This window comes from Microcaecilia unicolor, chromosome 1 (genome assembly GCF_901765095.1).
Source record: "Microcaecilia unicolor chromosome 1, aMicUni1.1, whole genome shotgun sequence".
NCBI classification, from domain to species: domain Eukaryota; kingdom Metazoa; phylum Chordata; class Amphibia; order Gymnophiona; family Siphonopidae; genus Microcaecilia; species Microcaecilia unicolor.
In genome coordinates, this window is record NC_044031.1 from 768991980 (window position 1) to 769008612 (window position 16633).

At 47.5% G+C, this 16633-nt stretch overlaps 1 protein-coding gene across 1 annotated transcript in view; it reads left to right on the top strand.

Moving 5' to 3' along the window:
• Positions 1 to 13770, top strand: part of KIF23 (kinesin family member 23) — a 92385-nt gene extending 78615 nt beyond the window's left edge. Inside the window, exon 10 of the mRNA XM_030192861.1 lies at positions 13198 to 13770. Coding sequence (XP_030048721.1) covers positions 13198 to 13213 — 16 coding nt within the window. The 3' untranslated portion in view covers positions 13214 to 13770. The remainder of the gene's footprint in view (positions 1 to 13197) is intronic.
• The last annotated feature ends 2863 nt before the right edge of the window (positions 13771 to 16633 follow it).

Sequence of the window (16633 nt, forward strand, 5' to 3'; positions counted from 1 at the left end):
CCGTTTCGCAGTGGGAAATCAATTAGATTGGCCATGTATTCAGGAGCAAGACCAAAGATGATCCTGTGGACCAGTGTGCATATCTTGAAAAGAATTCTGGCTCTGATTGGGAGCCAGTGAAGTTTTTAAGTAGTGGGCTGGTGCTTTTGTATTGTTTCTTCCTGTAAATCAGCCTAGTGGTAGTATTTTGGGCTGTTGGCCTTGTGCTTTGGCCGCCATCCTCCAGAAGCGTCAGTGTTTTTTTATTTATTTTTTAAAATAGTCAGGAAACGTCTGCTTATTGCTGAGAGGAGCAGTGCACTAATCTGTCCCTGCATGATAAGCAGTCTTATTGCATTTCCACAGCTTAGTAGGCGCAAGTTAATCCTCTGACCAGGAGTTCTCTCCTAGGAGAGGCAGTCATCTAGAGGCGAGAAGCCACATGGGTGCATGGCAGTACATGCCAAAATACTGTAATGCCTGTTCTATGGAAGCCGCTGGGCCATCAGCGCTCTTAGCGGTTGGTGCTATGGCTGCAAAGTACACATAGAGATGGCAGTGTGCCCAAATTTGACAGGAGCACCCACCATTTTGTCAACTGCAGTGCCAAGTTCTTGGGATGAGCCCCTGATCCTAATGCCCATACTGGCAGAACACTTGATGGTGGGGTATCTTTTTATTGGACTAATTTAATATCTGAGGAAGGAGGTTTGGCCTCTGAAAGCTACTCAAGCATGTTTAGTCCAAAAAATATCACTTTATTTTTGTTTTATTTTTATTTATTAACCTTTAGAGTGGACTAAAATGGCTATTACCCTACTTATCCTAAATTAAAAATAAAATTCTTTTTTTACTTTTCTGGTTTGATCATTTAATTTTTTTACATAGTAACATAGTAGATAATGGCTGATAAAGACCTGCCCAACAAGATAAACTTATAGCATAAGGTATGATGTGGTACTACATATGTGTATATTTCATCTTGATTTGTCCTTGCCATTTTCAGGGCACTGGCCTTGTTCTCCAGGTACTGAAGTTGAATCTGTCCAGCCATGATCAGGGTACAGACCACAGATGTCTACCCAGCACTGACTTTGCTTCCCAATTACTGGCGTTGCGATCTAATCACTGCGAAGTTTGTTTGGTTCCATGCCTTCTATGCAGAATTCCTTTGTGTTTTTCCCACACATTTTTGAATTCTGTTATTGTTTTCATCTCCACCACCTCCCGCGGGAGAACATTCCAGGCATCTGCCACCCTCTCTGTGAAAAAGTACTTCCTGACATTATTCCCGAGTAGGCCCCTGCAACCTCAATTCACGTCCTCTAGTTCTATCACCTTCCTTTCTCTGGAAAAGGTTTGTAAAGTAATACCTTTCAAATAATTTAATGTCTGTATCACATCACCCCTGTCTCGCCTTCTCCAGGGTATACACATTCAGGTCCTGAAGTCTCTCATGCATCTTCTTGGAACATAAAACCCCATATCATTTTGGTTGCTTATCTCTGAACCACTTCAAGTCTTTTTACGTCCTTAGCAAGATACGGCCTCCAAAACTGATGGGCCCTTGCCAACAACTTATACAGGAGCATCAATACCTCTTTTTTTCTGGTTACCCCTCTCTGTGCAGCCTAGCATCTTTCTGGTCATGGTGTGGTAATGAGTCAGAGAAATAATTTACTTTAGCACACTGGAAAAATAAACAAACCATTCCTCAGCGACCCTCCAGACCAGTCAAGACGCTTGGGTTATGCACGCCACGCCTACCAGCAAAGGGAGACTGAGAACACTAAAACTTAAACCAGTATAAGCTAGCAGCCAACCCCCAAGCAGCCAGTAAATCTCAGTCTCCAGCAGAGGGGTAGACATGCAGCCTGAGCAGTCAATCTGGTCTGGTAGGATTAGATTTTCTTAACTAATACCCTGTATTTCGAATTATTTTTGGTTGAGTGCTTCAAGAAAAGTGGGTCCAGTGGGATTCACTTGTCTCTGTGGAATTTAGCCGGTGTGTGGCTTATTCCCCGGCTGGCCTTTGGTTAGGCAGCCATGTGCCTCCTGTTGTGACAGGAACCTTGAGAGCCATAACTTCTGGCAGTTTGTAGCTTTGAAATCCTCTTTCTGAACTTTGTGCCTGTTGCCTCGGCTCCTGCTATGGCAGGAACCTTGAGTGCTTAACCCCTGTCAGCTCTTAGCAACTGGGCTTTTGTTGTGAGTGTGTAAAAAAAAAAAAAGAGAGAAAAAGAAACAGTGTTTGGCTGCTTGGCAGTGCTTGACTGTGTTGTTTGGGAAGCTGACAGAGAGGCCTAGGGATTTTGAGCAACTTTGGGAGAGCTGGGACGTTAGGGTGTACCGCTTTAAATTTGCGACATCGGCGGGAAAGCCGTCGCGCTGCCATACTTGTGCGCGAAGGGGGATAGACGCGCCAGGAGCTCAATGCAGGTTCTGTGGGGAGCCTAAACAGCCTGATTCTTCGCCTCCGGTACTAGCTGCGGAGGGTTCAGGTAGCGGTAAAGGTTTGCCCGGCTCTGGCTTGTCCTCTGGGCCCGTAGCGGTGGTTCCGATTTTGGCGGGAACTGCCATTTTGGATTCGGGCACTACGGGGGTGGCTGCTCACCCGCTGTTGGAAGGTCTGGGGCAGAGTGCTTCCAGGCCTCCGGAAGGTGCGGGGGCCATGGGGTTTCCTCCGGATTTTATTTGGGCCATGTTTCAGGCCTGGCAGTCAGGCCCTAATCAGTTAGAGCCTCTGAAGGGAGCAGGGCCTCTGGTTGCTAAGCGACAGCGTTTAGATTGGTCTGAAGAGCCAGATTTGTTTTCCTTGCCTCCCTCAGACGACGAGGGTAGTCTGCTGGGGGATGAGTTCCTAGGGGACAAGGTTTCTGAGGAGGAGGGGCCTTTGCCAGGTGAAGACCCCTCGGTGGTGCGCATTTTCCCTATGGATGAGCTTCCTGAGCTGATTGAGCAGGTAGTGTCCACGCTTAGGTTTGATTCACCTGAGCCAGTGGTAGCGGACGCTAAGCAGCTTGACCCCTTAGTTAAGGGATTTCGGATCTCAGAGATATGATCTTCTAGGAGTGGTCCTCCCCAGATTCTCCTTGTAGGGTGAGCAGAGCTATGGCAAGACTGTACCCTATTCCGCAAGGGGATAAGGACTCCTTTAAGTCGCCGACAGTGGATGCGGTGGTGACCGCGGTTACCAAGGCTACGGCTATTCCGGTTGATGGGGGGTTGCTCTCAGAGATCCGCAGGATAGGAGATTAGAGTCTTTCATTCGGCGCAATTTTGATCTCTCGGCATTGTCACTTCAGGCCGCTCTGTGCAGGGGCCTAGTAGCCAGGGCGTGTTTCCGTTGGGCTGAAAGACTTTTGGATGGCCCGGCCTTAGATAGAGCTTCCTTGGTGCAAGAGCTAGCCAAGTTAGAGATGGGCTCTTCCTTTTTGGCAGATTCTAGTTATGATCTGCTGAGAGCTTCTGCTAAGAATATGGCATTGGCGGTTGGAGCTCGTCGGGCTCTTTGGCTTCGTGGTTGGACGGCAGATGCGGCATCTAAGTCCAAGTTATGTTCTCTCCCCTTCAAGGGGACCTTGCTGTTTGGAGAAGAGTTGGATAAGTTGGTTCGTGGCCTTGGAGAGACCAAAGTGCCGCGTTTGCCGGAGTTGCGCCCCAAAGCCAGGAGGTCAAGGTATGGCAGGGCGTGCGCGTTTCAAAGATACTCGGCGTTATAGGCTGGGTAGGTTCAGTGTTGCGCCTAGAGGTCGATTTTTTGGTAGGTTCAGTGTTGCGCCTAGAGGTCGATTTTTTTCAGCATACTCAGTCCTTTCGTGGAGGTCAGCGAGGAGGCCGAGACGCGCCGGGGGGAGGTCTGTCCTCCGGGCATGCTTCACAGTGAAGGTGTACGGGTCCAGCCTCTGGTAAGGGTAGGGGCTCGTTTGAGTCAATTCTATCAGAGGTGGACCCATATCACGTCAGATCAGTGGGCACTCGAAGTGGTGCGAGACGGGTACGCGCTGGAATTCGAGACTTTCCTTCCAGATTTTTTCCTCGCCTCTTCGTGCCGCTCTCGGGTCAAGGCCAGGGCGATTCAGCAGACGCTTCGTCGGCTGATAGATCTGGGGGCGGTCATTCCCGTGCTGGTTTCAGAAAGGGGGACAGGTTGTTATTCGATTTATTTTGTGGTCCCCAATTTTGTGCGCTGCCATTCGGTCTGGCTACGGCGCCTCGTACCTTTTCCAAGGTTATGGTGGTTGTGGCAGCGGCTTTGAGGAAACAAGGAGTGTTGGTACACCCATATCTCGACGATTGGCTCATTCGCGCCAAGTCCCTTCAGGAGAGTGTGGATGCGACGGCGAAGGTGGTAGCTTTCTTGGAGTCGCTTGGCTGGATGGTGAACTTGGTCAAGAGTCACCTAGTACCGACTCAGTCCCTGGAATATCTGGGGGTTCGCTTCGATACGGCGAAGGCCCGGGTGTTTTTACCGGCAGTTCAAATTGCCAAGATGCCGTTATTGATTTGCCAGTTTTGTGCCAAACGGTTCCCGTCTGCTCACTCTTACCTTCAGATTTTGGGACTCATGGCGGCATCGATAGAGGTAGTGCCCTGGGCCAGGGCTCACATGAGGCGGCTGCAGGCGGCACTGTTGGAGCGGTGGTCTCCTCAGACTCAGAGCTTGGAGAAAAGACTGCGCTTGCCGGATCCAGTTCGTCTCAGCCTGCGATGGTTGCTTCACATGCCGAATCTGGAAATAGGCATGCCCTTGGATCCTCCGGAGTGGACAGTGCTAACGAAGGATGCCAGTCTAGCAGGTTGGGGGGCGCATTGTCTCGGACAGGTAGCTCAGGGTCGGAGGAGGACTTGTGGTCCATAAATCGGTTGGAAACTCGGGCGATAAGGTTGGCACTGCAGTCCCTTCAGTATCTCCTCGAAGGCAAGGCAGTTCGAGTACTGTCCGACAATGCCACGGCGGTGGCGTACGTAAATCATCAGGGGGGTACCAAGAGTCGAGAGGTGTCAGAGGAGACGGCGGAGTTAATGCGTTGGGCAGAACTTCATCTTCAGAGTCTCTCGGCAAGTCATGTAGCTGGAGTAGACAACGTCAGTGCGGATTTTCTGAGCAGTCACACGTTGGATCCAGGAGAGTGGTCGCTACATCGTCCATTGTTCCGTCGCCTAGTGGAGTGGGGTCTGCCATTGATAGATCTCATGGCCTCGTCAGACAATGCTCAAGTACCCAGGTTTTTCAGCCGGCGGCGAGATCCGAGGTCCGAGGGGATCGATGCTCTGGCGCTCGCGTGGCCCCCTCACCAGCTGTTGTACGTGTTTCCTCCTTGGCCCTTGATAGGACGGATAGCTCAAAGAATAGAGCGGTACGCCAGGACAGTAATTCTTGTGGCTCCAAATTGGCCTCGTCGGCCTTGGTTTGCTGATCTAGTACGTCTGGCAATAGGCGGGGCCGCTCACGCTGGCGGAGACGGTGGTGTTGGTGCAAGGTCCGATCGTGATGCCAGATCCTTCTCCGTTCTCGCTTAAGGCCTGGCTCTTGAAAGGGACAGGCTGAAGAAGAAAGGTTTTTCAACTAAGGTGATTGATACTATGTTGCAGTCCCGTAAACGTTCCACGTCCTTTGCTTATGTTAGGGTGTGGCGGATCTTTGAAGGTTGGTGTAACGATCGTTCTTGTTCGCCTTGGACTGCTTCCATTCCGGAGGTGTTAGAGTTTTTACAGGATGGTGTAGACAGAGGTCTTGCTCTTTCCTCTTTGAAGGTGCAGATTGCGGCTCTGTCCTGTTTTCGGGGAAGGATACGGGGAGTCTCCTTGGCGTCTTCCCCGGATGTGGTTCGGTTTTTACGTGCTGTAAAGCTGATTCGTCCTCGGCGGCCGGTTGTACCGCCGTGGGATTTGAACTTGGTGTTGGAAGTCTTGGTAGGGCCTCCCTTTGAGCCTTTGGGGTCGAGTACTCTTAAAGATCTTACTTTGAAGTCGGTGTTTTTGGTGGCTATTACTTTGGCGCGGCGAGTTTCGGAGTTGCAGGCTTTGTCTTGTCGAGCGCCTTTCCTGGCTTTTTCGAAGGAAAAGGTCTCTTTGAAGCCTGTTCCATCGTTTTTACCCAAGGTAGTGTCGTCTTTCCACGTAAATCAGGACATTTCTTTGCCAGTGCTGGGAGATAAGTTGGGAGATGCGTCTCAGTGCTGTTTAGCCAAGCTGGATGTTCGGCGAGTCTTGAGGGCTTATTTATCCAGAACTCGGGAGTTTCGGTCTTCAGATAGGTTGTTTGTGTTGTACGGCGGTCCAAAGAAGGGAGCTGCAGCTTCTAAGGCAACTATTTCTAGATGGTTGAAGGAGGCGGTTTCCTCGGCATATTTGATCAAGGGACGTAGAGTGCCTGACCAACTGAAGGCGCATTCGACCAGGGGAGTAGCTTCCTCCTGGGCGGAGAGTGGTCTGATTCCGCCTCAAGATATTTGCAGGGCGGCGGTCTGGTCCTCGTTGCATTCGTTTGTGAAACATTATAGACTGGATGTGCAGGCTAGGGAGGATGCCAGTTTTGGTGCGGCAGTGTTGACTTCTGGGATGAAAGGTTCCCGCCCTTAGGAGTTGTACTGCTTTCGTACTTCCCAAGCGTCTTGACTGGTCTGGAGGGTCGCTGAGGAAGGTGAAATTAGGTCTTACCTGCTAATTTTCTTTCCTCTAGACCCTCCAGACCGGTCAAGAACCCTCCCGCTGTGTACATGTTTCTTTGTGGTGAGTATGATTGGCAGAGTTCTGGTGTTCTTATGGTCTATTTTGCTGTGGCTGAAAGGTGTCTAAATTTCAAGTCTTGCTATACATATATTTCCTCTGCATTTCAGAGAGGGACTGTAGCGCTGTGGCGTTCGGTCAGTTGAAGCACGTGTTTCATGTTTTTTGTTTCTGAGTACAGGGTTCTTTGACCTTTAGGAGTTGTAATCGTTTATTGGTTTCGTTTGTTTTCTACTTTGTTAAGGATTTACTAGCTGCTTGGGGGTTGGCTGCTAGCTTATACTTGTTTAAGTTTTAGTGTTCTCAGTCTCCCTCTGCTGGTAGGCGTGCATAACCCAATCGTCTTGACAGGTCTGGAGGGTCTAGAGGAAAGAAAATTAGCAGGTAAGACCTAATTTCACCTTTTATTTAAAGCACAGTCCAGTGGAAATTTTTCGGTTCTATATCTTCTTTCCAAATGACAAATATATCATCAATAAATCTGTTCCATAATATATAGTAACATAGTAGATGATGGCAGAAAAAGACCTGCACGGTCCATCCAGTCTGCCCAACAAGATAAACTCATATGTGCTACTTTTTGTGTATACCTTACCTTGATTTGTACCTGTCCTTTTCAGGGCACAGACTGTGTAAGTCTGCCCAGCACTATCCCCGACTCCCAACCACCAGCCCCGCCTCCCGCCACCGGCACTGCCACCCAATCTCGGCTAAGCTCCTTAGGATCCATTCCTTCTGAACAGGATTCCTTTGTTTATCCCACGCATTTTGAATTCCGTTACCGTTTTCATTTCTACCACCTCCTGCGGGAGGGCATTCCAAGCATCCACTACTCTCTCTGTGAAAAAATACTTCCTGACATTTTTCTTGAGTCTGCCCCCCTTCAATCTCATTTCATGTCCTCTCGTTCTACCGCCTTCGCATCTCCGGCAAAGGTTCATTTGCGGATTAATACCTTTCAAATATTTGAATATCTGTATCATATCACCCCTGTTTCTCCTTTCCGCCAGAGTATACATGCTCAGGTCAGCAAGTCTCTCCTCATACGTCTTGTAACGCAAATCCCATACCATTCTCGTAGCTTTTCTTTGCACCGTATAATGAATTCTTTAAAGGGACATGTTTTGAAATATTCTTTTTCAAAATTTGCAACATACAGATTAGAAATGTCTGGAGCCATCATGGTCCCCACTGCCCGTACCCTTGAATTGTTTATAAAATTTGCCAATCAAAGTAAAAAATACTTTTCAATGCAAGTTCTGCTAATGAAACAATAAAAAAGTGAGTATCCTAGATGGTCCTCTATTATCTAAAGTATTTTTAATGACCTCTATAGCGCTGTCCTGTGGAATATTTGTGTATGAAGACTTTGTGGCAGCTAATGTTATATTCCCAACTGCATTTGAAATCCCTGATTGATATCGTGTGAATCCCAAATGTAGGATGACATTTGATAGAAAAGATCACAGAAATTTATCTGTGAATACAGATAAAGTTCCAAAAGACTGAACCAGTGGTTGATACAATAGGTCTTCTGGTGGTATAGTTAAACATTTATATATACTACTACTATTTAGCATTTCTATAGCGCTACAAGGCATACGCAGCGCTGCACAAACATAGAAGAAAGACAGTCCCTGCTCAAAGAGCTTACAATCTAATAGACAAAAAATAAATAAAGTAAGCAAATCAAATCAATTAATGTGAACGGGAAGGAAGAGAGGAGGGTAGGTGGAGGCGAGTGGTTACAAGTGGTTACGAGTCAAAAGCAATGTTAAAGAGGTGGGCTTTCAGTCTAGATTTAAAGGTGGCCAAGGATGGGGCAAGACGTAGGGGCTCAGGAAGTTTATTCCAGGCATAGGGTGCAGCGAGACAGAAGGCGCGAAGTCTGGAGTTGGCAGTAGTGGAGAAGGGAACAAAAGTGGGGATAGGGAAGAAGCTGGAAACTACAGGCCGGTAAGCCTCACTTCGGTTATTGGAAAAGTAATGGAAGCCATGCTGAAGGAAAGGATAGTGAATTTCCTGGAAGCCAATAAGTTGCAAGATCTGAGACAACATGGTTTCACCAAAGGGAAATCGTGCCAAACGAATCTCATTGAATTCTTTGACTGGGTGACAGGAGAATTAAATCAAGGACGTGCTATGGACGTCATCTACTTAGATTTCAGCAAGGCTTTCGACACGGTTCCCCACAGGAGGCTCTTGAATAAACTAGAAGGGCTGAAGATAGGACCCGAAGGGTTACAAGGTAAAGTTTGCCTTTTTGCGGATGACACCAAGATTTCCAACAGAGTGGACACCCCGGAGGGTGTGGAAAACATGAAAAAAGATCTGAAGAAGCTAGAAGAATGGTCTAACGTTTGGCAATTAAAATTCAATGCGAAGAAATGCAAAGTGATGCACTTAGGGAGTAGAAATCCAAGGGAGACGTATGTGTTAGGCGGGGAGAGTCTGATAGGCACGGACGGGGAGAGGGATCTTGGGGTTGATAGTATCTAAGGACCTGAAGGCGACGAAACAGTGCGACAAGGCGGTGGCTGTAGCTAGAAGATTGCTAGGCTGTATAGAGAGAGGAGTGACCAGCAGAAGAAAGGAGGTTTTAATGCCCCTGTATAAGACGTTGGTGAGGCCCCACCTGGAGTATTGTGTTCAGTTTTGGAGGCCGTATCTTGCGAAGGATGTTAAAAACATGGAAGCGGTGCAAAGAAAAGCTACGAGGATGGAATGGGATTTACGTTCCAAGACGTATGAAGAGAGGCTTGCTGACCTGAACATGTACACCCTGGAGGAAAGGAGGAACAGGGGTGATATGATACAGACGTTCAAATATTTGAAAGGTATTAATCCGCAAACGAATCTTTTCCGGAGATGGGAAGGCGGTAGAACGAGAGGACATGAAATGAGATTGAAGGGGGGCAGACTCAGGAAAGATATCAGGAAGTATTTTTTCACGGAGAGGGTGGTGGACGCTTGGAATGCCCTCCCGCGGGAGGTGGTGGAGATGAAAACGGTAACGGAGTTCAAACATGCGTGGGATATGCATAGAGGAATCCTGTGCAGAAGGAATGGATCCTCAGAAGCTTAGCTGAAATTGGGTGGCGGAGCAGTTGGGGGGAAGAGGGGGTGGTGGTTGGGAGGCGAGGATAGGGGAGGGCAGACTTATACGGTCTGTACCAGAGCCGGTGTTGGGAGGCGGGACTGGTGGTTGGGAGGCGGGAAATACTGCTGGGCAGACTTATATGGTCTGTGCCCTGAAAAGGACAGGTACAAATTCAAGGTAAGGTATACACATGAGTTTGTCTTGGGCAGACTGGATGGACCATGCAGGTCTTTTTCTGCCGTCATCTACTATGTTACTATGTTACTATGTCTATAAGAAGGATTTATTCATGGAGCGGAGTGCACGGGAAGGGGTGTAGGGAAGGACGAGTGTGGAGAGATACTGGGGAGCAGCAGAGTGAATACATTTATAGGTCAGTAGAAGAAATTTGAACAGGATGCGAAAACGGATAGGGAGCCAGTGAAGGGTCTTGAGGAGAGGGGTAGTATGAGTAAAGCGACCCTGGCGGAAGATGAGACGGGCAGCAGAGTTTTGAACCGACTGGAGAGGGGAGAGGTGACTAAGTGGGAGGCCAGCAAGAAGCAGATTGCAGTAGTCTAAACGAGAGGTGACAAGGGTGTGGATGAGGGTTTTGGTAGAGTGCTCGGAAAGAAAGGGGCGGATTTTACGGATGTTGTAAAGAAAGAAATGACAGGTCTTGGCAATCTGCTGGATATGAGCAGAGAAGGAGAGTCAAAGATGACCCCAAGGTTTCGAGCTGAGGAGACAGGGAGAATGAGAGAGCCATCAACAGAAATAGAAAACGGGGGGAGTGGGGAGGTGGGTTGGGGGGGGGGGGGGGGGGGGGAATGAGAAGCTCGGTTTTGGTCATATTTAATTTCAGGTGGCGTTGAGACATCCAGACAGCAATGTCAGACAAGCACGCTGAAACTTTGGTTTGGATGCAAGGTGAGATATCAGGGGTAGAAAGGTAGATTTGGGAGTCATCAGCATAGAGATGGTAGGAAAAGCCATGGGATGAGATTAATGAACCAAGGGAAGAAGTGTAGATAGAAAAGAGGAGGGGACCAAGAACAGAACCCTGAGGTATGCCGACAGACAGAGGGATAGAAGTAGAAGAGGATCCACCAGAGTGAACACTAAAGGTGCGGAGGGAGAGGTAGGAAGAGAACCAGGAAAGGACAGAGCCCTGGAATCCAAGTGAGGACAGGGTATCGAGAAGTATGCTGTGATCGACAGTGTCAAAAGCAGCGGAAAGATCAAGAAGAATGAGGATGGAATATTGACCTCTGGATTTAGCCAGTAATAGGTCATTGGAGACTTTAGTAAGCGCAGTTTCGGTTGAGTGGAGAGGGCGAAAACCAGATTGTAGTGGGTCAAGAATAGCATGTGAGGAGAGAAAATCAAGGCAGCGGCGGTGAACAGCACGCTCAAGTAATTTGGAGGGAAAAGGAAGGAGGGAGATGGGTCGGTAATTAGAGGGACAAGTAGGGTCGAATGAAGGTTTCTTAAGGAGAGGTGTGACCACAGCATGTTTAAAGGCAGCAGGGACAGTCGCAGTGGAAAGTGAGAGGTTGAGAATGTGACAGATAAAAGGAATAAGAGCAGGAGAGATGGCATTAAGAAGGTGGGTGGGAATGGGATCAGAGGAAGAAAGGAGAAGTGTAGTTTCCTCAATAGTAACTTCAGGAAAGGAGGAAAGGGAATGAGGGGAAGGAGAGAGAGGGGAACGGACTAGTGGAGGGAGAGGTGGTGAGGTAGAGAAAGCAAGGTTTATCTTTTGAACCTTGTTGTGAAAGAATTCAGCAAGGGTCTGAGGAGATAATGAAGGAGGAGTTGAGGGAGGGGGCACCTTGAGGAGAGAGTTCAATGTGGTGAAGAGAAGTCGAGGATTAGAGCCAAGAGAGTTGGTCAGTTGGATATAATAATCCTGTTTGGCACGTAAAAGAGCAGATTGGAAGGAGGTCAGCATGAACTTAAAGTGTAAGAAATCAGCAAGGGCCCGAGATTTCCGCCAGAGGCGTTCGGCGGAGCGGGTACAGGAACGTAGGTAGCGGATATTAGAAGTCAGCCAAGGTTGGGGTTTTGTACGCCTTACAGGGCGGGTCATCAAAGGTGCAAGAGTGTCTAAGGCAGAGGATAGAGTATTGTTGTAAGAAGAAACAGCCTCATTGACAGACGTGGATGGTGCCACAGTAGAGAGGAGGTTTGAAACATGGGAGTAATACATAAATCGTGAGAGTAACTGTTTTACTTTGAAGACTTAGTAGATGCAGGTTTAGAACAAGGATTTTGTTTGAGAAAATCAGCTTCTTTATTCAATCTTCTCTTGCAAAGAGTTTCTGGGATCATTTCTCAAAACCTGGTAGAAATTCCTGTCATTTGTCTTAGTACTTCTGATAGAAAGATCTAGTCATAATGGCAATTGCTCCCCCTTTATTTACTGTTGTTATTACTAGAGTACAGTCTTTTTTTTTTTTTTTTTGTCTTCCACTGACTTTTTTTTTTCAATTTTTGTCAAATTATTAAAACCATTTTGTTCCTCTAATTTATTTATTTCAAAGTAATTTGTATAAGCTTTTATCAATGGCTCATTGTCCAGGAAGTATCCAATGGGAATCTCTCCTATGGATAAATTGAAAGAGAGAGATGAGCAGAATGGCTAGAAACAGTGACACATTTGAGGTGGGGCACAAGGAAGAAGTTGCTCTCAGATCTTCTGATGTGGACTTACCCGTTTTGAGGGCTCTTAATAATATGGTTTCTTGAAGGCCCTTATTTGAACTTTTGCTGTTCCTGTTAACTGAAGTAAAGTAGATATGGAATAAAGTAGCAGCCTACTGAGATCAGTAATCTATGAACTAGGAAAGCCAGAGTTCAAATCTTTCCTCTCCCACTCATGACCATCAAAAAGTCACTTTATTCTTCATTGTCTCAGGTATAAACATAAGTTCCTGCCAAAAAGGGTTTATACTTACTGGCTGTGCCCAATCAAAAGTTACTTTGAACTCAGCTTTACAAACCTGATTTTTAGATTTAATTATGCATCTTTTGAAATGTATTGGATTTTGCGGAGTCAGGACTCGGCAAGTGCATGAAGAAATTTGGCTTAACTGCTAACTTCCTTTTCTCGAGTCCAGACAGATCAGACCAGTCCAGGACGTGGGTTTATGTTCATCCACCAACAAACAGAATATTGTAAACGGAGCAGACTGCAAAACTTTCTCCATTTCCATCTGCTGGTAGGGGAGCATAAACCCATGTGTCTGGACTGGTCTGGCAGGGCAAAGAGGATGTGGTTATAAAATCTCATAAATGCAGCTATATCTAGCAGTTTGACAATTTATTTTTTCTGGGGCTTTGTTTCAGGAAAATGTGAAGTTAACTAAATTTTAAGTGTGTTTTTGTACCTTTTTATTCAACAGGCGCAGAAAACCCTGATCTCCCTAGAGAGAATCCTGTTCCTGTGACCTGAAAAGGGATTTCTTTGTGCTTTTGGCTGTGCTACTGGGGACAATGGCATGATTCCTTATGCCATTATATTAATGTGTTAGTTGAGTGAGCATTATATGTCTATGGCCTCAGAATATTTTATGGGTTCCAGAAGAAACTAAGCACTGAGGCAGTTTGTTTTCTCGTAGAGAATTCTAGATTCAATCATGGCTGTTTTTTCTATAGGGTTTTACATGTGTTTATATATATTGTATACTGCTATATACCTTCCAGTTCTGGAAACATTTTTTTAAATAAAGAAACCTTTGCTGCTATTTTTCTAGCTGCAAGAATGCACTTTAGAAATGATTTTCTTCCACAGTAGCTCCAGTCGGGTCCCACCGTCAGCAAATTCTGAAATATCCCTGGACTCCCAGCTGGCTGGTTAGTCTGCTGTAATGTGGTTACATCCATGCTGTTTAATGACCCAGAAATTAACCAAGAACTGGTGTTTTATAGATGTGCAGATTTTCTGTAAACATGTTAATAAAGTACTCTTTACAAGGCATTGAAGCAGAGTATCTCTTCGCACTCAGACATGACAGTTTAAGAATGTAAATATATTTCCTCAGCAACCCTCCAGACCAGTCAGGACCCTTGGGTTATGCACGTCTACCAGCAGAGGAAGACTGAACACTTCACTTTGAACACTGAGGAAAAACTGGCTGGTTGGGGTTCTGTACAGGTTACATACACAGTCTCCAGCAGAGGGCAGACATGCAACCTGACTGGTCTGGTAGGCCCTAGGGTTTCGTCAGTGCTCAGAGTCTTGGACGTAACCCTGTACTTAGGCTCTCTTTGTGCTTCTGAGGTGTGGCTCCAGTAGGGCCCCGTTTTTCCCCTTGGGGTGTTACAGCCAGGTGGCCGGGACCTTCCCCTTGTGCTGCTGTCCTGGGAGAAAAGAAAATGTAAGGAGGATCAGAAGCTACCTTTGTATTTGTTATTAAGAGATATGTAGTTTGAGCAATGAAAGGTGGTGGTTGGTTGGGGTATTTGGGGGGAGTGGGTTTTGATTAACGTATTGTACCATTTGGTCATGTTATATGGAAAGCTGGCAGTATGGACTAGTACCCGTTTGCAGCTGGGAAAGTGGACAATTGGGTGATCTGTTTCTTCTTGAGGTCTAGTAACGGTAGCTCTACTAATAACATATAGCTTGGTGCCATACCAGACAACCTGTATACAAAAGTACATATTTGAAAACCACCCTCTGATACAGGGATTGCAGCATTGGAGTAGCAGGGTTGTATTTGGATATGCCACAGATCAGACATGCAGAGCTATTTTGTACTGTTTGCAGCTTTTTGAAAATGTATTCCCTATATTCTGCATATACTGCTAACATCTGGAGGAGTGGCCTAGTGGTTAGGGTGGTGGACTTTGGTCCTGAGGAACTGAGTTCGATTCCTGGCACAGGCAGCTCCTTGTGACTCTGGGCAAGTCACTTAACCCTCCATTGCCCCATGTAAGCCGCATTGAGCCTGCCATGAGTGGGAAAGCGCAGGGTACAAATGTAACAAAAATAAAAATAACCCTTCCTCAGAAAGAGCTCCATTTATTAGTACTTTCTACTCAACCCAGTCAGTTTAGGACCCATACTTTTGGGCACTTGGTTTATTAGCTGTCAATGTGGAACTGGCTCATAGGCTTTGCTGAAATGTAAGTCCACCTTCCTCAGCGACCCTCCAGACCGGTCAAGACGCGTGGGTTATGTCCTCCTACCAGCAGAGGGAGACTGAGAAAACACTAAGCTTTTGAAGCCTGTATATATAACCTGTGCAGAACCTCCACTAGCCAGTATTTTCTCAGTCTCAGCAGAGGTAGCAGTTGACAGCCTGTGCAGTCTCCAATAATCTGGTGAGGTAGTTTGTCATTGGGTCGTAGGATTTTTTCCTTCCAAACTTTATTCTGTTGCAGTACCCTGTACGTGTGTGTAAAAAAAAAAAAAAAAAGTGCTTTGGGGCCCTGGGTCTGGTGGGGCCCAGTTTTTCCCCCTGGGGTGTTACACCTATGTTTGGGTCCCTCCCCCTGTGCTGCTCTCTATTTCTGTTTGCTTGGCAGCTTTGTGCCTCGGCTGCTTTCTCAGTATTGTAGCCTTGAGTGCCTTACAATTTCCAGATGCCAGAGTTAGAGTAAGATGCCTTTAAGGTCAGTTATTCTATTTCATTTTGCTTGCTAGCTTTGTGCCTCGGCTGCTTTCTCAGTATTGTAGCCTTGAGTGCCTTACAATTTCCAGCTGCCAGAGTTGGAGTACTGTGCCTTTAAGGGCATTTATTTCTTTATTTTCAGCGGACCGAACGGGGGTTTTGATTCCTTGCTGGAACGAGAGAGCAGCGCTTTCTCCAGTGCTTTTGCAGTGTGAGTGAGTTTTTGGTTTGGCGCGTTTGCGGAACAGCTTTTCCCTTCCCTCGTGGTTTATGGCGGCCCAGCTCATCTGATGTCGCGCGTGCTCGTGGCGAGGGGTAGAGGCGCCGGGCGCTCAGTGTAGCTTTGCGGTGCACCTATAAAGGTGGCTGCGGCACCCCCCGACTTGACCGCGGAGGGATCGATGGTGTCGGGAGTCTCCGGGTCAGCGGGAGCGTAGGCAGGGCCGCTGTCAGCGGGAACAGTTTCGGCGGGAACAGCCGCCATCTTGAGTCTGACGCGGCCCGTGGAGCCGGCTGGTTTTGGGCCTGCGGCCTCCGTTTTTGGCACAAAAGGGCCTAATGACGGTCCAGGAATGGTGGGCTTTCCTCCAGATTGTCTGGACGCGGTATCAGGCCTGGAGATCGGGACCCCCCCTCCCCCCCCCCCCCCCCCCCCCCCCCCCCAATTGGAAGAGGGGGCTATTTCCGTCTTGGCTGAGAGACCACGGTTAGAGTGGTCAGAGGACAGGCAATGTTTTTCTCCTGTAGCTGCAGAAGCTGCGCTTAGTGATCTGGGGAGTCAGATGGAATTGACGGCTCTCAGGAGCAGGATTGTTGGATTCCTGGAGAGGATCCTTCAGTAGTGCGGATTTTCCATAGAGATGAGCTGTCAGAACTCATAGATCAGGTGTCGTCCACCCTTCAGTTTGGTCCTGAGGTGGCTTTGGGGGAAACTGTCCAGGATCCATTGGTGAAGGGCATTCAGCGTCAGGCGTGATCCTTCCCTATGAACAAGGATCTCCGGGAGATGATTTGTCAGGAATGGGATTTGCCGTGTAAGGTGGCAATGGCGAGGCTTTATCCCCTCCCTCAGGACGATAGGGATTCCTTTAAGGCTCCCACGGTAGATGCAGTAGTGACGGCAGTAATTATAGCTACGGCTATCCCGGTTGATGGAGGAACGGCCCTCCGTGATCCTCAGGATAGGAAGTTGGGATCTTTTCTCAAGCGTAGTTTTGTTTTG